The sequence below is a fragment of the Mus pahari genome, chromosome 15 (assembly GCF_900095145.1).
Source record: "Mus pahari chromosome 15, PAHARI_EIJ_v1.1, whole genome shotgun sequence".
Taxonomy (NCBI): domain Eukaryota; kingdom Metazoa; phylum Chordata; class Mammalia; order Rodentia; family Muridae; genus Mus; species Mus pahari.
The window spans coordinates 3,037,640-3,060,242 of NC_034604.1; the positions used below are offsets into that span (position 1 = coordinate 3,037,640).

The following is a 22,603-nucleotide window of genomic DNA, read 5'->3' on the forward strand; positions in this document are numbered from 1 at the left end:
TTTGAGCTTTAAAATTTACATGTGACTCTAAATACAAAAATTTCCACCCTTATTTTTTGACTTTTAGCAAGTTGTTACTACTTATTACACTCTACTAACTGAAACATTGAATCCCTAACATTTATAGTTTAGTCAGTTCAAGCACTACAATCCAGTTTTCAGTTCTACAGTAAAAGGTTTTAAACAGAGTAGCAATTTGCTTTTTACCTGGGGGGCGGGGAGTGTGTGTGTCATCATTTATTTAAACTTGTTTAAAAAATTAAGCATGCCTAATTAGGCCAAGACCTTCATCTTTTCTAAGGTGCCGAGTGGACAGGTACCCCTCACTGAAGTGTGCGTGTGGATTGTCCTTGTGATACATTGTCTGGGCTGGCCTCAGCCACTGATTACAGACATGTGCTACCAGGCTTAAGCTTTGTTCAGTTTTTACTACCAAGACTGGCAGAACAGAAGTACACTGACAAGTTATCCTCCCAGTACCATAAGGTTTCTAAACTATGGTGGCTTACTCCTAAATCCGAGGACCCAGGAGGCTAAGGGAGGCAGGGTTGGGAGTGTATCTGAGATAAGCAAGGGCTACACAACCAGATCAAAACCTAGATTTCTTTAACCACAAAAAATATAATAAAGGCAACAATTATATTCTTAGGGAGCTTTACATGCCATTCTTCTTTTTTTTTTTAAATCATGAAATGCTTTCTTATAAAGCAGTGGATAAGAAACTATCCTCATCTCAATCTGTTTTGTCTAATTAGAATCCTATAAACCCATAAAGTTGGATTATGATAACTAGATCCTATTTCTAACCATTTCAAGATTGAGAGTAAATTAATCATATATTTTTAAACTAGACAATCAATTCAGGTCCTAGGTTATAGGACCTGGCAGGAGGCCCATGGGTGAACTTCGCTTTCACTCTTCTTTTTAGTAAAAAGGTTAACTCCAAATTACATTATGTTTAGTACTTTTCAATATTGTACAACATACTACTTTCACTGCCCTGACTCACAGAGTCTGTCACTAGTGTGGCCTGACACACGGACTGTGGAGCAATTTATTTCCCAAGGATTTTAAGTTCTTCTATTAAGAGACCTGACTCATAATACAGTTTTGGCTGGTTGTGATGTGAAGAATTCTAAACAGATGATTGAAAAAAACTAATCCCCATACTTAATAAAAGTTAGAACTTCACCTACTAAAACCCAGTGACAACCACTGCACAATACCAAGACTGTTTTAGTGAACAAAAATTATCTGTAAATGTTAATATGCACGGACAGACCCTTCAGTTGAGCTCAGCTTTCATTTTAGGTTGTAACTGTCAGGACTGTCCAAAAGAGTCAGAAAGCAAGACTTAACTCAGTTTCTAAAGTGTACTGGTGTGGGTCTTGCTTAATGATTTCCATCTTAGATGCACAAAATGCAACAAATTCCTCTAGTAGGGTAACACCAGCACCCCTACTTGAAAGTCGTATCTGTATAACTTACACAGAGAAACAAAAATAAAACAAAAAGACAAGATTCTGCAATCACAAGTACTTTAATTTAAAAAAAAAAAACAAATCACTTATTTTAAAAATAAACAAATGTCACCATTCTACTCTAAGTTGATACAAGTCAAAATAAAGAGCTCTGCTCTCACAGGTAATAAGCTGGAGTCAGTGCACCGCCCCACACATTTCAGCTACACTCAGCGCTCAGCTGTGAAGTGAGATTCAAGACCCTCCGCCCCAAAGTAACATTCAACTGTCAAAGCTATTTTACTTTTAAAGGTTAAATAACCCAAGCAGTTTGAAGAGTTTTATTTTGAAAAACATTACAGAGAATAGAAATTCTTACAGTACCAACAGAAGTATTACAGTACAATTTTCCACAACAAAATTGGAGCACACAGTCCATGGGAATCCTTGACTTCCTTCAACTGTCAACACACTGCACCCTGTATAAGTGGCTGTACCTGGAAACCAACGTATGCAAGTCCTTAGAATTAGAAGTCATCAAGTTATAATGTTAACATCTGGGGGAAATGTGTGGAAGTCTATTATATTACGTCTGTGTCCGGACCCAACTTCCACAGCAAGGTAAAGGCCACAGCAATAGTAAATCACCTATTAGCTGTATAAACAATAACGTAACTACTGCAGCCCACTCGGTTTGGATAGCTTAATGTTAGGATGTCTGTGAAGAATTCACTCAACCTTAGCTACGTACGCTAGTAATACAAAAGGACCTTAGAGCTTTAACATTCTTTGAAAAGTTTATTCTCTATCTTTTCTTCTAAAAACAGGGCGAACCTAATTTAACTTACAAAGAACTAAAAAGTTGCAGACTTTAGAACAGAGTTACTGTAAACAAATCTGCAACATTGTCTCAAAGATCAAAAAAGTAGGAGACAGTGTTGTAAAATTCCCACCAGCACTGCGGGTGGAAACAAGACTGCACCCGGAGTTTCATCTGCTATAAATGTAATGGCGTCCGGGCAGACCCCGAGCACCCTCGCCATTTCCTCTCAGGAAGGGGAGAGAGATCGGCCCGAGCCCCGCCGTCAGCATGACAGGCCCCTCGGAGGCTCCACGTGGGGACCGCACCGAGCCCACGGGCAAACGCGCTCCGAGCCCGAGCCCGAGCCCGCCGCCGCCGCCGGCCGGGCCCCGACGGCCCCGGAGCGCCACCTAGCGGCCCTCCGAGGGGCCCGCAGGCGCGGCCCTCTCCCGGCTCGCGGCGCCCCCCCCCCCCCCCCCCCCCCCCCCCCCCCCCCCCCCCCCCCCCCCCCCCCCCCCCCCGCCCAGCCCGCTTCCCTCTCCGGAGACGCACAAGGCCCAACCCAAGCACTGAGACCACAAAATGGCTGCCGGCGGCTTCGTCACGTGACCCCTTTGTGCCTTTCGGGCCCCCGAACTCGGCGGGACCCAGGTACCAGTGGCCGAGGACGGCGGCAGGCCTTCGAGGGGGCCCCGCCGGGCCTGAGCGCCCGGGACCGAGCCCCCGGGAGGCGGGGGGCCCGGCCCGGCCGGCGACCGAGAGGCGGCGGCGGCGAGAAGATGGCGGCCATTTTGTGTGGGTCTGCTGCTCCGCCGCCGCCGCCGCCGCGGGCAGCGGAGGGCGCGGGCCTGGCGGCGGGTCGGACAGGGGAGTTAACACGTACCGACTCCTCTTCCTTCTCCATCCCGGTGGGCATCTGCGGCACGGCCCGGTTTATCGAGGCGTATTCGTGCAGGTCGGGCAGGTCCTCACAGCGGAAGACCGGCAGCGGCTTCGAGGCGTCCAGCGCCCGCGCCCGAAACGACAGTTTACTCATCTCAGGCGCAGCAGATACCTCTCCGCTCTGGGGAAACGGCCCCGGCCAGCGGGATCATGGAGAACCGGAGTTTCGGTCTCCACTCGCCTGCCGCTGCCGGGGACTTGGGGGCGGAGCGCGAAGCCCGCCGTCCGGGCCCTGACACCAGCCGGGAGGGTGGGAGGCTGTGCCGCTCCGCGCCTCGCTCTCTCGCTCTCTTCAATACGCCATGGCCAACATGGCGGACATTAAAACTCCACTGTGCGCTCTTCAGCCAACCCCAGCCATTCCCCACACTGCATCGCGCAGCGGCGCGGGCACGCGCGGGGGGAGCGCGGGCTCGAGCGAGCGAGCGAGCGAGCGAGCGGGCGCCGGCGCGGCGCGGCATGGAGCGCGCGTCCCGCCAACCCCCGGCCCGCCGGCCGCCGGCCTCGCCCGGCCGCCCGCTCCCGCTCCCGCCCTGCGCGCTGCTCAGGCGAAGGAGCGACGAGCTCGGCGCCCGCGCGGGTCCTGGCGAGGCCGGCGCGTAGAGCGGCCGGGATGCTCGGGCCTGCGTCCCGGGCGCGGGCACTTGTCACCGCCGGGCGGCCGCGCAGAGTCAGCGCAGCGCAGGGCGGGAGGTCCAGGGGCTTAGAAATAAAAACGCACGCGAAATCATAGGCTAACTCTCTAAGTCGAACGAAACTTTGGATGTAATTCTTCACAGTCAGCATCGAGTCAGGCCCCGGGCTCTCTATAACCATTACCTATATATTCAGCTTGAAAGTAGTTTTCCCCCTCCAAGCCCAGATTTTATCCATCCCTTTTACTATAATTGAAGCAAGCAGAATAATTACCACAAATTGTAACAATCTTAAGTGAAACATTTCAGATACAGTTTCCAGTTCCTAGGGCCAGTCCGGTAGTGGTAGCTAGCTCATGAATTTCTGTTGTATTTAGAAGAAACTCTATTTCAACGTAGTTACAGGTTCACACTCTTGCCATCTGTTCGTTGGAAAACTTTATAAAATAGAATCAAAGACCCGTGGTGGTTCCGTGGCCACATCAGAAATGGGAGGATAAACAAACGTTAATTTATTAAAAACATAGATGTTGATAAGACTGCTAATAGCTGCTTGTACTATACATGAAAATAAGTACCCAAATATATCTTTTCTGTAAAATATTTTATAAATGGGGAAGACTGTTAGGATGGGCTTTAAAAGTTTGGCGGCAAATTTTCAAACGTTAAAACGTTTAAAAACGTGTTATAAGTCTGATTTCCTCAAGGGCTACATCGTAAAAATAACCACTGCTCTTAAATGGAGGGTTTGATAGAAACTTGTAGTTTAGAGTGCACAAACTATCATGTAGGTTTGTCTCTATGTAACATTAATTACGACCTTAGTCCCACAGCCAGAGCACACTTTGCTCTACTAGACCAGGGAAGAACAGACAAGCAGGAGACAGACTGCAGTTCTTCAGGATTACCCTAAAACTCCAATACTGGCAGCTAGCTTGTCTCTGGGAGGCAGTGAGACTTTCACCTGCCTTTCCTCCACCTTCTGGGTTCAGTAACTGCCTCTCCCAAGGAGTTAGGATGAAAGCTAGTGCATATTGCTGGAACTGGCAGAAGTGAGTGGTGAGGCTCTACTGAAGTATTCACAAAAGTATTGGGAGAGGATATCCAAGTGAGTTTATGCAGATAAGCATGGGTTATGAAAGGGGAGGAAAAAAGGGGGGAGGGAGGGAAAGATAAATCTCAGAGGCAAGGAAGACTAGATCACATTCCAGGAATCAGAAAAACCTGCCAGATCCACTGTGGAATGTGACTCCTATCTAGCCAGGTTCAACAGTTAGGGGAACACTGGCTGTTCAGTATAACAGTGGCAGTCCCTCAGCTTGTAATATGAGGTTACTAAAAATCCTAGTAGAAGAAATTATACTTAGGGAACTGAAGATTTTAGAGGACAAAATAGCATCTACAGCTAAAGAGTGAGCTGAGGAAATTACTTATTTTTATCTTCACTGGAAGACAGCCTAAGGGCTCCCAGGCAGGGGACCAGTAGTATGCAAAGTCCTGGGCTCCAATCCCAGCAGTCCTAAAGAGACTGCCAAGCAGCAGTCCATGGGTATATGTTTCTCCATCCTATAGCAGCAGTGACTGACTCTGCAGCCTATGGATATGGTCTGCTTCTATACCCTATAGCAGCAGGAACTAACTCTGCAGCCTACAGACAACATTTCTACATTCTACAGTAGCAGTAATGACATTGCAGAAATAAACTGTGTTTTCTAGAAATGTTTAAATCATCACGACACTGAGATCTGCATGCAGATCAGTGGGCCCTTTTACATACAACATGCCTGCTAAGAAGCATGTTTTCAAATCAAGTTCTCCATTCATGTCCGTGTACCCTGGAATCTCAGGTCCTTCTAGGCATCTCAGGACCCAAAGGAGTTCCACTTCTCTGCACTTCATAGCTCCTCATTCTGAGAGGCAGGACACAGTAATGAAAGCTCAAATCTAGTTTTTCCTCAGTTCTCCTACTCAAAGGTTCCTTAGGAGGAAAAACCACTAGCCCTGCACTGCCTTTAACCTTCTCATCACTCTTTAAACCTCTTACTGTTTGTTAAGTGTCCCCGACAAAAGCTACATAAAATTCTCAATGCTCCCAAACTGTATGCTATACACTAGATGTGGAATACACTTACTTCTCAAACAAAAACATGTTTGGGAAAAGATTTGTAGTTAAAAATGGCTATAAGTCATATCATAAACACATGCTGAACAGAGGTGATAATGGGTTATCTCTGTGGGGAACCACGCGTGGCAGTCCAGGGAAATGCTGGAGAGCAGTCAGGGCAGGCTGTGGAGATGCAGACCAGCACTCAAGAGGCTGAGAAGGAGAGCAGGACTGCAGCCATCTCAGACCATAAGGAAGCCTATGCCTTAAGGAACCAAGCAAGCAACACATACACACATACTTAGTCTCTCATACACACATATACACACTCACATATTTACAGTCTCACAACACACATATTTACAGTTTCACACACATTTATACATAAATACATAGATACACATACTTACAGTCTCACACAACTCACACAATATACACACATTCACACACTCAGTCTCACACACTCAAACACATATAGACACATACTTATAGTTTTACACACATATATATACACACACATACTTAGTTTCACACACTCACACATAAACACATATATACACACATTTAGTCTCATACACACACACACAGTTTCACACACACTCATACACACATACACATACACATACCTACAGTTTCACACACACATTGTCACATATTCTCTCTCTCTCTCTCTCTCTCTCTCTCTCTCTCTCTCTCTCTCTCTCTCTCTCTCTCACACACACACACACACACACACACATATAAACACACACAGTGAGTGGGTGTGGCAGCAGATGAGTTCACCAAACATCACATGCTGGTAACACAGGATGTAGTTCTGAAAGATGCTGTACTGGCTGGTTTTGTGTGTCATCTTGACATAAGCTGGAGTTATCACAGAGACAGGAGCCTCCCTTGAGGAAAAGTCTCCATGAGGCATATTTTCATTTAGATCAAGGATGGGAGGGCCCATTGTGGGTGGTGCCATCCCTGGCCTGGTAGTCTTGGGTTCTGTAAGGAAGCAAGCTGAGCAAGCCAGGGGAAGCAAGTAACTGAGCAAGCCATCCTCCATGGCCTCTGCGTCAGCTCCTGCCTCCTGACCTGCTTGAGTTCCAGTCCTAACTTCCTTTGGTGATGAACAGCAATGTGGAAGTGTAAGCTGAATAAACCCTTTCCTCCCCAACTTGCTTCTTGGTCATGATGTTTGTGCACGAATAGAAGCCCTGACTAAGACAGAAGCCAAGGGGGATTGAAATAGTATAATAGAGACAGGGACTTGTGGAGGAGCTGAGCTATATGAACAAGACAGAGTGAGCAGTGGCTGCCAGGTATGCATGAAAATGGACTCTCACAACAATCCTGTCACAAAACTATCTAGTAGAAGTGATGGGAATTTAAGTGGACAGTGCACAAGGAGAGAGTAAAGAGATATGACTCTCTTTGGAGTGTATTAGAGGTGCTTTGGCTGTTCGTTCTGAGATAGGGTCTTGATATATAGCCTAGGCTGGCTTGGAGCTCACAAATTGGCTGTCTCCTGAGATGCAAGTATCGGGTCACTGTTCTGTTGTGTCCTGTCGTTGTCCCCACACACACACCCCAATGAGGTGCAAGGTCCGATCAATGGAAATAATACTTAAAATACTGTCACTCTGATATAATGAGCACAGTTCAGGGTGTGCCTTTAGTACACATGTACATGTACATGTGCCTTTATAGCACATGCCACAGGTCAATTTTCCTGAAACCCATGTCTTCTTTACCCAAGCCATATGTCCATAACTTCTGTATTTTGCTCATGAGGAAAGCTAAAATTGGCTTTGGTCTGGGAGTTAAGGCCTCCTGTTATGCTGTTAATATCTTCTCCTTATTACCAAAGCTGGGTGCTTCAACTGAAAAGGTCAGTCTTATCAACTCCCGGAGACAAGCACAGCTCTCCTACCTCCAGGCTCTGACTCCTGCTTTTCTACCTTCTTGTCCAGCTCCAGGCTATCTTCTGAAAGATCTTACAAAAACGTCTTGAGGACTGAATGAAATGACCCATTGAAAAGCACTGACAATGGGCCCTGGCCCACCCAGGACAGTCCACAGACATGAGTTATTGTATTCTCTAGGCCCAGTTCTGCACTCACTCTCATACATCACATTCTCACACATCACATCTGAGATGATGTTCCCTGTGCACCCCAGGCAGCTGTGGACTTGCCATCCTTCTGTCTCTGCCCCCAAGTGCTAGGTACCTCCCACAAGGTCAATCTAAGAAAACGTCTACTGCCCTTCAAAATCCAACTCAATACCAGCTTCTCCGTGAAACTTAATTCATCTAAATGCTACTTTTATGATCTGAAAAACAAACCAGCAAGTAGATGAGCTCAACACTCCTTAAGCCTACAGGAACTGTTCTTTCACTGAAGTCAACGCCATCTTTAAACAGCAAGAATAACGCCGGCCATTTACTCCATGCTTTCTGTTTCACGTCCCTGAGAGCCGTATTTGATGTGTCTGTCAGGTTAGAGAAGGTATATAAACTACCCCTGGTCATGAAGCTGGCAAGACTAACTGGTTAGAGCAGAATCTCTGTGCCTCATTTTAAAGTCTTAGAAATAAGATGAAATGGAGAAGAGAGGATAGGAAATGGAGAAGAGAGGATAGGAAATGGAGAAAGAGGGATGACAGAGAAGAGCGAGATGGGTCAAGGGTTTTATTTTTGGGGAAGGTGGGAGAGATTTGGACATGTTTATACTAAAAGCAAAGATGGATTAACCTCAGGACATTCTTACTCATAAGAAGGAAGACATGAAGCCAAGAATGAAGAGTAATACGAAGAGTTAAATTCCTAGCTAAAACAACAGGATTCAATATCATAATACCATAATAGCAGATGTCCAGCTTCCTCATTCCTGAAAGCATTTAATATTTACCAATAGTTTATTCAGAGCTAGGGTGAAGCAGTCAGTGCTAGAAAAATGAGAAAACACAATACATATGACGTCTCAAGGGTATTACTGTTACTGTGTATACTGGGGAAATAAAAAATTACCTTTCTTCCCTTTTTTTTTTTTTAAAGATTTATTATTAATCATAAGTACACTGTAGCTGTCTTCAGACACTCCAGAAGAGGGCATCAGATCTCATTACAGGTGGTGTGAGCCACTATGTGGTTGCTGGAGTTTGAACTCAGGACCTTCAGAAGAGCAGTCAGTGCTCTTAACTACTGAGCCATCTCTCCAGCTCTTCCTTTTTTTTTTTTTTTTTTTTTTTTGAGACATGGTTTCTGTGTAGCTTTGGCTGACTTGAAATTTGCTCTGAAGACCAGGCTGGCCTCAAACTGGAAGATCTGTCTGCCTCTGCCTCCTGAGTGCTGACATTAAAGGTGTGTGCTAACACTGCCCAGCTGGAAAATAACATCTTTAAATATGAATGGGTGGATATAAATATGAATATGAATATAAGTAAACGAGAATGCTAGTACTGAGCACTGTGCAAAAGCAACAGTACTGAATGAACATGGCTTTGCTTTAGGAATGATTTCCCTTAACTTGCTGTTCCTTTTATTTTCATAATAAGCCACATAAGAAATGTCAATACATAATTCTTCCAACACAATACTTAAAATACAGACTGGGAACCCTTTAAGATTTTTTTTTCCTTTCTTTTTTAACCTAAAAAATGGTAGAAAGGAAATACTACAGTTTGGATTGCAATGTATTTAATAGAGTATCCCAGAAATTGTAACTGCATGTTGGATTCTCTACATTGAGACTTATGACTACAATTTTAAAATGGCATGAAGTGGATTCGCCCAATATGAACATTAAAAAAAATCTCAGCCAGATGGTGGTGGCACATAAGAGGCAGAGGGTCTCTGTGAGTTCAAGGCTATCCAGGGCTATGAAGTGAGTCCAGGACAGCCAGGGCTACACAAAGAAACTCTGTCTCGAAAAACAAACAAACAAACAACTCATCTAGGACACCTTACTGTGTAAAGTATATTCTAAAGTTTACTTCTTATTTAATTACTTATTACTATTTAAAGTTTACTTATGATTCTAAACTTTACTTACTACCGCACAGATTTTTGTCAAAATTGAGAATTTCCATCCCACTAAGGGTGGCCAGGTAAGTTGGATAGTCTTTAAGATGTGTCCCTTCAGCTCCTACAAGCCATGGGGTTTTTGCTCACCCTGTAGGCAGGTAGTTAAGACCCTAGATGGCATTTCGATGTGGAGTCTGCCATCACAGCTGGAGAAATAGTAGAAACCAGTGAAACTTGAGCTTAAATTGTAGTGACTTAATACTTACAGAGACCAGAATTCTGATCCAAATCATGAACAACTAGGTTTCTAGAAGAATAAAATTCCATATCAGAAAAATGTAAAAATATGTAAGAAATAAACCGTCTGAGTCCAAAATATTTGGCAAAGTATCTCAAATGAGTTGTGTTAACTATTGCTGACACATTTGGCCTGCTCGGGTGCTCACGTGAGGTGTGGACTCCAGGAAGGACAAAGTCAGAGCAGAAGAAAGATCCTGAGCTCCAGAGGACAAGCCTCGGCTGGGCACCTTATCATCTTGAGTAGATGGGACCCACAACCTGTGTGCCATTTCCAAAGGAACGCATGTGAGTCAGGAAGGAATATGTGGCACAGGAGAGGAAGGGAGTGAAATCTGAAGGAACAAAAGAGCTGCCAGTGAGCAATGACCACTACAATGACCAATCAGGCGGACAGGTAGGAGCCAAGAGGGCACTGGAGAAGGAGGGCTTACAGTGAACTGCCACTGCTCCTACAACAGGATGGGAATGCTTTCTGGGTTTCTCTATCCCTGGGTACAGAATTACCTTTCTTGTCATCAAGTGAGCTAACTTTAGTCAAATGGAATGTTGCTTGTCACTGTTTTCACTGATGCTTTGAGGAACGTCACCTGCATATGCACTCTGCATCCAGCTCCTGGCCCTGTCCATGGGAGGGAAGATAAAGTGAAGATTCCAAACCCATGGAGTGAGATTGCAGGTGTCAGAAGTGAGTCATGGAGAGCCAGCAACGGAGAAGAGTGAAGAGGACAGAGGCCCACGGAGCATCATCAGGAGTCCAGACAGCAGAGCGAGAAGAGGGGTGGGAGAAGGGCTAGAAGAGGGACAGCTGGGAGAAGTGCGGAGCTGAGCTGAGTTCACTCACCAGAACAAAGGATGGAGCCGATCACCTGGGAGCACCGAATCCTTTGAAATGGTGCCTTGTGCCAACAGGCTGGTGGGCTGACAGCTGAGCTGGTGGAATGACTGGCAGTGGGGCCTGGACCATGGCAGTCTTTTATCTGGAGGGCCAAAGCCAAGCAAGATTTCAAGCCGTTTCCAAGTGCCCTCCTATGTGATTTTATTAAACATTTGTTTATTTCCTTATTGTTGGTGGGGAGGCAATGCCATGGCCCATGTATAAAGGTCAGAGAACTTGTTTCTGTACTCTCTCGATCATGTAGATCCTGGACCCCTGGGCACCGAACCAGGGCTCGTTAGGCTGGGCAGTAAGCACCCTCACCCGCTGGCTATCTCCCTGGCCCTGTCCTCCATCAAGACTTTGTGGTTTCTTGCTGTTATGGTTTGAATAGGAAATGTCCTTCACAGACTCATTTATTTCAACACCTGGACTCAGGCAGTGTGGTGCTATTTTGGGCAACTGTAGAACCTTTAGACATGGGGTTGAGCTGGCAGACATAAGGCCTTAAGGATAGACATTGAGGATTCTACACTAGCCTGGTTCTCATTGCGGCTTCCTGACAGTACCAAAGCTCCCACTACCATAACCTCAGCCACTGCCATCAAATTGCCACCACGACTGACCTTGTCCCTTTCCCTGTTCTTCCCCTAAGTGTATCTATCTGCAATTTTGCCATAGCAACAAGAAAAGTAATTCATCCCCTGCCAAAGGAGCAACACCACCTTGAAGCTAAATTTTAGCTTAGGTCAGGCCCTAGCCCAATGCTCCCAGTCTTCACCCTCACGACACGCCATACATTACAAGGGAACGTTCCATACATGCATGCCTTTTCAGTACATCCTTTTCTGGTCCAGAGATGTACAAGCTACCACATCGAATGCCTGTTGCGGCCTTTGGGAATCACTGAGAGGTAGAACTCACACCCAGATCTGACTTCCTGAGGGCTGAGTTTCCCAAACACGAGACTCGTAAACTCAAACCGGGGACAAGTGGTGCTGAGCTGACAGCCTGAGATGTTGCAATAGGTTTAATTAATCTGTTCACAAGGTTAACATCTTGGTACTTCTATTTCTGCCAGTTGTCGGGGCTGGCTTTGTTCATTTTTGGCTTTACTTTTTTCTTTGCTTGTTTTACAATGATACTATACTATTGATAACACTACTTCTATCTTTTCATGGTCTTTGTATCTCCATACAATTTGAGCTTGCTCTCTTATCACTAAATTTCGTTTTAAAATATTTGATTATTTTTCAGACAGGGTCTCAATGTGTAGCCCAAGCTGGTCTCAAACTTGCCACCTCCTGCCTCTGTAGCCTATGTTCAGCCTAATAGTATGTATTATAGTTTTTTAAAGCATTATCCTCTTAAGGGACTCTTTATGTACACTGACTCTTGTTTACTATAAAGAATAGACATAAGACCAAGTGTGGTGATGCACACCATTAATCTCAGCATTTAGGAAGCAGAGGCAGGAGGATCTTTGTGAGTCTGAGGCCAGCCTGGGCTACATAGTGAGTTTCAGAACACCCAGAATATATTGAGGGACTCTGCCTCAACCAACAAACAAAAAGGCATATATAATCTTCACAGAGCACTTATGAGAGAAAATCATTCAAAGTATCATGGTTTAAGACAGAAGAGAATAAATGTCTACAGTTCCTTGACTAAAGATGATTCTGTGTCTATAAAAATTAAAGTGGACAAACTGTTCTTTGAGTAGTCTCGAAAAAACTTGATCTTAAATAGTATCATTTCTTTCTACATATTAATTTGACATTTTCCAAAAGTATGTTTTATAATACATGAGTCCAGATATTGAAATAAGAGTTATATAGGTATATAAAATACTAGTAGGGACTAGATGTGTGGCTCTACAGTTGAACACTTGCCTAGCAAGCTAAAGACCTAGGGTTCCACCCTTGCTGCTGAAGAAATAAATGAATGTACAAGCTAATAAGCCTGGAAAATACTACAAATTAACCTTGCCCTTAAAAAAACAACAAAACAAAACAAAACAAAACAAAACAAAACAAAACAAAACACCTGTGGGTTCATGATGTATAGGCTCAGAGGCAACCTACAGAAAGAAATTGGATGCTTAATACAATGTATCTCTAATGTGTCTGAATGTATCTATAGCAAGTACACTTTGGCAAATTCTAGTCATGACACCTCAAAGAAACAGAACATTTTCAACCACACTTTGCATCTTATTGTTTAAGATGCCTGACACACAAACTGAAAAAAACTTGTAAAATCTACATATAGCTATAAAGTATTATATTTGTTACCATTGGTTGTAGGTATGTGGACATGGGCATAGGTGCCTGAAGGTTCGAGGAATCTGTAGATCCCCTAAAGTTGGAGTTAGAGGTGGTAATGAGCCACTTCACATGGGAAGTGGGGGCTGAATTAGGGTCCTCTGAAGGAGCAGCTTCTTCATAACTGCTGAGCACCTCTCCAGCACCTGATAAAGATTTTTATCCTGATAATAAAAAAATGCTAAGGCAAGTCATTTAAACAAAGAATTGGTCAGAATTCCTATAGCAACTAGAGCTCAGCAATCTGGTATACTCCACAATATTTTTGATCCTTAAAACCCTGTATCTAAAAAAAGTCCAGCCTTATTTAATCCTCAAACTTCTCAAGGTGAACTCTGGAAACTGCTTTGCCCATGGAACTATTCCTTCCCATTTCAAAAGCTAAGAATCATAAACCTATCGGTGAGGCTCTCCAAGGATTTGATGAAATATTTCATGGAAAAAGAATGCCCAAGCCAGCCAGTTCCCCTACCCACATCTCACTTTCTCTCCTCTGAGACAAAGTCTTACTGTGTAGAACTCTCCAGCTCAGGCTGGCTTCAAACTTGTGGTTCTCCTTCCTCATCCTTTTGGGATTATGGGTGTGTGCCACAGTGGCCACCTTCACAGGACCCATTTTTATAGGACATCTGTACTGTAAGTATTTTTATTTTCCATGCTTTATTCCTTGTTACTGCCAGGGAACTGAGCCTGGACTCACACACGCCAGGCAAGCATCAGATCACCACAGCTCACACTCACACACTCACAGCTCTACAACTTACTTTCTGTATGCTTGGTATGAAAGAGAATAGTGTCTGGAAGGGACTCAACTCCTTTAAAATTAGAAACAACAAAATTTCTCCAACCAAACACCTACATGATATTTACAGAGCCAGCCTATAGAAGCATAGTGGGGTTGGGCGTTTTGATTTCTTTCCATTTAGCAGCTATGCATCATTCAGGCAAGTAAGGCTTGCAGAAGGAGCACCCCCTGTTCTTTTCACCTCACCACTCAAGCACCCTGCCCAAAGCTTCCCGAGTTACTGGGGGTAAAACTCCTGAGGGTACCAGCTTCGGACACAGCTAGCTTCTGTTTGCCGCAGGGACTGTGCAAATGATCGGTATGGTAAGTAATCATTCACATTTTAAACACCAACAGGCACTGGAAAGAACAGGAGCTTCCTGGGTTGAAGATCTAGATCGCAATCTAATATCTCTTATTTACCATGACTGTTCCAGTCTCAACACTAAGGGTCCCTGAAAAGCTTCTGGGTGGAAACCTCGGTCTCCAAGACACCACTAGGCAGAGGTGAATGCTGGAATGAGGGGCTGACCTCACTGACTGATTACACTGTCTCCTTCCCTCTGCTTCTGGCAGCCATAGTGAGCAGCTAAGCTCCGTCACATGCACCCAGCCACGATGCATGGTGGCCCAGGTCTGAGCTAAGCTCCGTCACATGCACCCAGCCACGATACACAGTGACCCAGACCTGGCACCAACTGAGGCAAGTTACCATGGGCTGCCTCCTTGAGAATGCTTCCTGTTGATTTCTCAGGTGATCTGTTCTGGCCCTAACTTGACAAACACAACTACACTACAGAAATGATTAATTTCTGAGCAGTATGATCTCACCCGAATGGTCAAAGGAATGAATACTCAGTTTCTCTCCTTTTAGGCAATTAACCAGAGCAAATGAGATAGTATAGTGGGAACAATCTCTAAAAATGCTAAAATGCCACAACAATCTAAGGAAGAGTACTCAATTTCAACATAGCAGCTGGAAGGAAGGGTATGCAAGCCTCAGAGTAAGCCACAAGAGGCACGTATGTACAAATGAGCCTGACTTAATACATTCTTTACAGTGCACTGATAAACTATGGCAAGATAAAAAGGGGAGTGGGGAGTCTTAAAATTAGTAAAATTGTTTAAAAGACTTCTTATGAAAGGAAAGTGGACAAAGATGTCTTCTCTAGTAAGTAAGTCCTCTGTGGTCAGCTGCAATCACAAAAGGACAAGGCACCCTGCTCGCCCGTGCTACTCTGAGGGCCGAGCACCCTTCCTGCCCAGCTGCTGTGATGGCACAGGTCTAATGACCATGGAGTCAAGCTCCACTCTCAGCACCCACATGAGGGTTCAAGGGACCCTCTTCTGGCCTCTGTAATTACTGCATTCATGTATTGCACAGGCATGAGCAGGCAAAACATCTACACAAATAAAAAAATTTAGAGAGCTTTTCATAGTGCTGCCACCTCCTGCTGTGTTTCAAGAACTCATCTTAAAAAGCAAAAAAGCATTTTCAGCCACGTGACATTTTTAGAACTGACTCATGAATAAGCTAAAATTTAATCCATGATGATCCAGCTTTCTTGTCTCAAGTGGTTACTCATGAGCATCTATTTTAAAGGAGCTGGGCTCCAGTGCTCTGCTGACAGCCAGCATGTATGATCTCCTCTCCCTGTGCTGCTGGGAAATCGGAAGCCTGTTCATGCCACACTAATGCTCTGAGTTACGACCACACCCAGGCTGTATCTGACCTTGGTCCCCTGGGTCCCCATGTCCTTAGCTCTGAAAAGGATGAGTGTTTGATGCTTCTTCAATTTTACGACTATCTCTATTCTCCCACAATTGACAGAAGAATGACAGATGAAAAACTTTAAATATAGAGAAAGCTAAGCAGACAACTACTCTCTGAGATGCCATGCCCACACATTCTCAAATGTGCCTGACTTTCTTTGAGAAAATTTTTCTTCTAACCCTGTGTTTATACCTATATTAAAATATTTTAATAAAAGATTCAATTCTGATTTATTTAAAAGAAAAAAAAAAAGGTAATCAAAGATGTTTAGTGGCTAGGCAGTGGTGGTACATGCCTTTAATCCCAGCATTTAGGAGGCAGAGGCAGGCAGATATCTGTGAGTTCAAGGCAAACCTAGTGTAGAGTGAGTTCCAGGACAGGCAGGCTATACAGTGAATCCCTGTCTCACTCCCCTGACCCCTACCCCCAAAAGATGCCAGTGAGGTACCCAGTGAACAGTATTTGCCATGAGAGCCTGCTGACCTGGGAACCCACATAAAGCTGAGTCAAAGGATCGGTGCTGTGCTAGGGACTCCTAACACCTGGCATGCTCAGGCACACACACACACACACACACAAACACACACACACACACACAAACTTCTAACACTTTCTAACACCTGGCAGGAAGCAAAAGGGGTTTCTTTTTTCTTTTTTCTTTTTTTTTTCTCCACCACTGAAGATCAGAACCAGGACTTCTTGCATGCCAAGTACTCAAGCTGCCCTATAAAAGGCTCCTTGTGTAGTATACCTGGATATAGCTTTGTGCTAAGTGTGACCACGTGATTTGAGGGATCCAAGCAGCTTGCAAACATATTGTGAAACTAGAAAAGAGAAAGACAGACTTTGTAACAATGGCCTATACAGAAATGATTGAAATTGTCAGGGGAGGGCAAAAATCCAACTGGTGTGATATTCTTCCTGAAAAAGGATGGAGAATTTCACTGTAATAGGTTTAGAAAATAATTAACACAGTAGTATAGTTTAGTAACCAAACAATGACAGGACCATTTCAACCAGTTTAGCTATCTGAAGTGTTATTTGTATAAAGAATCTATATATATGTAAATCTGCACAGAAAGCCTGGTTATGTTTTATATAACTAGTTGTATAAAACTAAGTTTTCATTAGCTTATTTTGTTTACCAAGCCCAACCTCATGCCAGCTTTGATTATGAATCATGAGAACAAAGAAAAACATGTTTTTTGACCTTGGCCAACTTATTTCCTGTTCACAAAAGAGGCTACATTATTTTACCCCCTATTTTGAAAGGTAAGTTTGTTATCTTTCTGCTTCCAGATTACAAAATTATTTGTTGAAATAAAACATATAGATAATAGTTCATAAATATACAAAGTGATTTATTTATAGCTAGCTTAGCCCAAAAATGTATTTATTCCTTGTGGTTTTCTTTAATAAAGACAGAAGTCAATATTCAGCAATCATACATTACACATTAATCATTTTGATCTTTTAGATAAATGTGAGGCATATGGATATACGTGGAAAGCAGAAATATGTAATACGGAGAAATATGAAAACAAGATGCAGAATGTGAAGGCATGCAGGGATTACAGCTTCCCAACGTGGGCAGGGCACTAGGAATCAGGAGGAAGGAGGGGAGAAACAGACAATAGCAGAGAGGGGTGGGTGGAGGCAGGCAGAGAGGGAACTGAAGATTCAAGTGATTAACTTAATGCTGTGTTGGGCTACAAAGTGAGACTGTATAAAACTGACAAAAATGATTTCAAAAACTTGGCTAGCTACAAAATTGGGATTCAAAAATTCTATGTATTTGGTATATAAAATAATATGTACATTCAAATTTAAAATAGAATGATTTATTTTGAGACAGATTCTCACATAGTTAAAGCTGGCCTCGGGCCTCTGGTTATCACATCTCTGCTGGAATTAAGAGTTACATGTATCACCACATCTAGCTTAGTTCATTATTTACCTGCAGTTTTGTATTCCAGAGTAACCACGCACATTCCCTGCCTTTTAACAGCATGGATGAATATTGGAAAATGAAAGATCTGGGGCTGAAGAGGTGGCTCAGCAGGTAGGAGAGCACACTGCCCTTCAAGAAGACCTGATTACAGTCTCCGGCACTCACATCAGGTAGTTCACAAGCTCCTGTAACTCCAGTTCCAGAGCACTGGGTGAGCTCTTCTTGCCTCTAAGAAGATTTGTACTCACAGGTGCATACCATGCCCCAACCACACACACATACACAAAAAGAAAAGAAAATCCATTTTAGAAGGCAAAATCTTAGAATTGTGTGTGTGTGTGTGTGTGTGTGTGTGTGTGTGCACTTTCCAGTTGAAACTATTGTGTGAAGCTCTGGCTTCCTGTATAGATTTGAGAGGAAATAATGTACAGAGCAGTTTCTGTCCTCTAAGATAAACAGCAATGCTACCAGCTTATCACAGGTAAGCTATTCTTTTACTGCCTGTTAATTCTATTCATTCTAGGGGAAAGAATAATGGTACTAATATCAGTTGTTAGAAATGTAAATTCACAGTTGGCAGGAAATGTTATAGGAACAACCTACACATTCTACCAACTTTTCAGAGCAGGCACAGGCTGCTTGCTCCTTGCTGCCCTGTGCCCATGTTTACTAAAACCTGTCTCAAACCTTCCAACCCCTTTATTCTCACATCAAAACTGATGAGAGATAGAAGCTGCTGAAACTTTCCTTTGGCCAGTGGTGAACAAATTAACAGACACAGGCTAGAACAATACGTTGGATGTCTTTCTCACTCTCCATCCTGTGTTGACTGGAGCAGGGTCATTTGAGTTAGGCTGGCTGGCTAGCATGCCTCTCGGGATCAGCCTGGGTCCAGCCTCCAACACTATGGTTATAGGTATGTTGGTTTTTTTTTTTTTTTTTTTTTGTATGAGTAGTGGGGATTCAAACCCAGTCTTCAATGCTTGCAGAGCAAATGTTCTTACCCACTGGGCCATCTTCCCAGTCCCCTATGACTTTTAATAAAGCCCCAGGAGCTCTTCTAGTACTGATAATCTGTGTTTGAATGAGGCAGTGTGGGTGAGGGTGGGGATGGGGCTTAAACCCAGGTCCTCAAACAAGGTCAGCAAGTTTTCTACCATTGAGCTAAGTTCTCAGACATGGGGTGATCTTCTAATGCCCCTCTTAAGCTCCCAGAGTTTGGAGCTTAAGTTTTCTACAATTATTAAACATTTGGTCTCATGGTGGTGTGATGGGCAGATGGTAGAGCCTTTGGGAGGCTGGACCAAGTGGGAGGGTTTAGATCACTGGGGGCAGTCTCATGAGGGAAAGGTAGGGCCTATTCTCTAATTCTCTTTGGCTTTCTGGCCATGAAGAGAGTGGATCTGCTCTGTCCAAAGATCCTCACTGTTACTCCTGGCACCTCAACAGTGACAGGTCTCCACCACACACCAAAACTTCTAAAACTGTGAGCCAATACTCTCTTATATCTTTGTAAGCTAATTATCTCCGATAATTTGTTATGGTAATTATGGAGAACATGGGGAGGCATTTTTGACTCTGCCATCAGAAAGTGAGTTGAGAGCATGTTCAAGAGCTAGGGCAAGTCAGGATCAACCACAGGTACTCAGAATGCATGACCTCACTGGTATCACATTGTAATGTGAGGTTAGCTACCACCTGTCTCAGCAAACTCAGGCTCTGGGTGATGATCTAACTGGCCTAACCTAATCCAGGTGTAAAGGGTGCATTTCAGAACTCAGGAGAGAACACTCGAAGGAACACAATCCTCAACTAGAATGGTCTAGTCAGTTTTTTCTGCATTACCCTGTAACTGGCTGGTTTTGTGTGTCAACTTGACATAAGTTGGAGTTATCACAGAGAAAGGAGACTCCCTTGAGGAAATGCCTCCATGAGATCCAGCTGTAAGGCATTTTCTCAATTACTGAACAAAGGTGGGAGGGCCCATTGTGGGTGGTGTCATCCCTGGGCTGGTAGTCTTGGGATCTATGAGAGAGCAAGTTGAGCAAGCCAGTAAGAAACATCCCTCTGCCGGGTGATGGTGGTGCACACCTTTAATCCCAGCACTTGGGAGGCAGAGGCAGGTGGATTTCTGAGTTCGAGGCCAGCCTGGTCTACAAAGTGAAGTCCAGGACAGCCAGGGCTACACAGAGAAACCATGTCTTAAAAAAAGAAAAGAAAAGAAAAGAAAAGAAAAGATCCCTCCATGGCCTCTGCATCAGCTCCTGCCTCCTGATCTGCTTGAGTTCCAGTCCTGACTTCCTTTGGTGATGAACAGCAAAGTAGAAGTGTAAGCTGAATAAACCCTTTCCTCCCCCACTTGCTTCTTGGTCATGATGTTTGTGCACGAATAGAAGCCCTGACTAAGACAGATGCCAAGGGAGACTGAAATAGTATAATAGAAACAGGGACTTTTGGAGGAGCTGAGCTATATGAACAAGACAGAGTGAGCAGTGGCTGCCAGGTATGCATGAAAATGAACTCCCACAACACCTTCCAGAACTGTATGTAAGGCTGTAACTGTTCCTGTAATAGCTATACACACGGCAAACCAGGAAGACAGGATGCACAGTAAAAGGTACAGCAAACACTTTACTTTTTGAAACAGGATCTGATGTGGCTAGCCTTGAACTCACTACAAAGTTGAGGTAGTCCTTGAACACCTGATCCCACCTCCCACGTGCTAGGATCATAGGTGAGTGCCCCACAACTGGCTCCTAAGTACTTGATGGAAAGGAACTGAACTGGTTAACAGTGGAGGTCTGCCCACTACACTTTTAAGCAGAATACCTACTAGGTTTATAAGTAGCACTGACACATTAAGGGGGACTGGAGACTTGCCATGCTTATGTTGCCTTTCTTAACTATGTAAGGCTTTCTGAAGGCTTGAAAAGTGTTCCCTGGGGAGGAAAGAGGGTGACTGTCAGCATCTCTTTCCTAGCTAAGGTCTGGGTAGCAAGGGGCCATTAGCTCACTGTTTCCCTTCATTCAATTGTGCGGTTATAATCTATTTACTTTACATCCCCCTCACCTAGGTTCTAGGTTTTGAAAAATGGGGATAAGGAAATCCACCCACAACCCTCCACAGAGTTCTGGCTCTACAGCTGGCTTCACTAGCTCTTTGGGTTTTGTTTTGTTCTTGCTTTGCCTTTTGAGACAGGGTTTCTCTGTGTGGCCTTGGCTGTCCACTCACTGTGTAGAGCAGGCTGGTCTCAAACTCAGAGACCCACCTGCCTCTGCCTCCCAAATGCTGGGATTAAAGGTGTGTGCCCCTTATCTTCCTTCAGTAGTTGTTAATTTATTGATCTAACTCAGATCCTCAGCTCTAGCTTCATATTAGGGACTGGGAATAGCTGTGGAAGATCCAGTGCAGATCAACTAACTCAGAATTTCCTGAGTTTGCAATTTTCTAGGTGAAGCCATATGCAAAGTGCCTGCTTAGCAAGCAGGAGGCGGCTCTGGTTTCTGTCCTCAGCAGCACAGTGGATAAACACATGCACATACACAGACAGCGTTGAGAAGTTCTAGAATAAGAGGATGAGTCTGCCATAGTAGTATGGAGGATCCAGGTATATTCTGGACCAGGGTTACCCAATAGAATCTTCTAGAACATCAGAAATGTTTCATAGTCTGTGCTAAGTAGACCACTTGAAATGCTGATAGTCTGATTGAGAACTTAAAACTTCCAAGTTTAACTACTCCAGGTTTAAGTGTATACAGATGCTATGCAGCAAGCGGACCAGCTCACTGGAGAAAAAAGAAAATCTTTATATATTCAGTGTGCCTGTGTGTCTGTGTATCAGTAGGCACTATGTCCTACATGTGGAGGTCAGAGGAGAATTTGGGGGAGTTGGTTCTCTCCTTCTACCATGTAGCTGCCAGGAATTGTCCTCAGATCATGAGACTTAGGCTGCTGGGCCATCTCACTCTCTCTACTCACACCTCTTTGAGGTTCTTCATACCATTTCCTAACAAGTCGGCTAAACGGAAGGATACACAAAGATTGTACTGGCTTCTAAGGAAAGCAAGGACTGTGAATTAGCTTTTCACTCTTCCATTCAGGTTAAAAAAGAAGCAAAGATCTTCAGAACTAAATGTTCTTTAAGTCTTGTACATAATAATGGAGAAATGAGCTGATTAAACTCCGGGGAAAGTCCTCCTCAGTCTTTGACATAGTACAGGGTTTTCCAACTGTGCTTTGTGACCTCTGCCTTGGAAGACGAGAGTTTTCAGTGATCTGTGATGACAGCCTGAGTTCCAGGGCTAAATATAGGTCATTGGCAATGACAGCTTTCCTTTCTCAGGCACTTGGAAATCAAGCCCTATCCATGAATGGGGTTATTCATGGTTGGTGGGATACAAGACTGAGAACAGTCAGGAACATGGCCCAGATAAGAGTCTTTCCACTGCAACTTCCTACTGAATAAAACTGAACTGTGTTTACCTAATTTCCAAATAACTTGTAAATTGTGGGTAGCTTTTGGGAAATTCTAAAAATCTCATGTTGTTTAATTTAACAAAGTTTGAAAGAATAAGAATGAATTTCTAAAGCTTAGCATCAACCTAGACCATGATACTTCCCCATGGCCACATTTTCAAATA

The 22,603-nt window shown here is 44.1% G+C and overlaps 1 protein-coding gene across 3 annotated transcripts in view; it reads right to left on the reverse strand.

Annotated features, from left to right (window-relative positions):
- Positions 1–22,603, reverse strand: part of Epc1 (enhancer of polycomb homolog 1) — an 80,153-nt gene that overhangs the window by 50,015 nt on the left and 7,535 nt on the right. The window contains exons 1-2 of one of the 3 annotated variants that reach the window (XM_021214301.1): positions 3,146–3,598; positions 1,525–1,957 (exon numbers count right to left, since the gene is read on the reverse strand). The exons of 1 other annotated variant lie outside the window; for it this stretch is intronic. In XM_021214301.1, coding sequence (XP_021069960.1) covers positions 1,925–1,957; positions 3,146–3,298 — 186 coding nt within the window. In that variant the 5' untranslated portion in view covers positions 3,299–3,598 and the 3' untranslated portion in view covers positions 1,525–1,924. Of the gene's footprint in view, positions 1–1,524; positions 1,958–3,145; positions 3,599–22,603 lie in introns of those variants that run through there. One more of the 3 variants, XM_021214299.2, reaches the window with a different exon arrangement.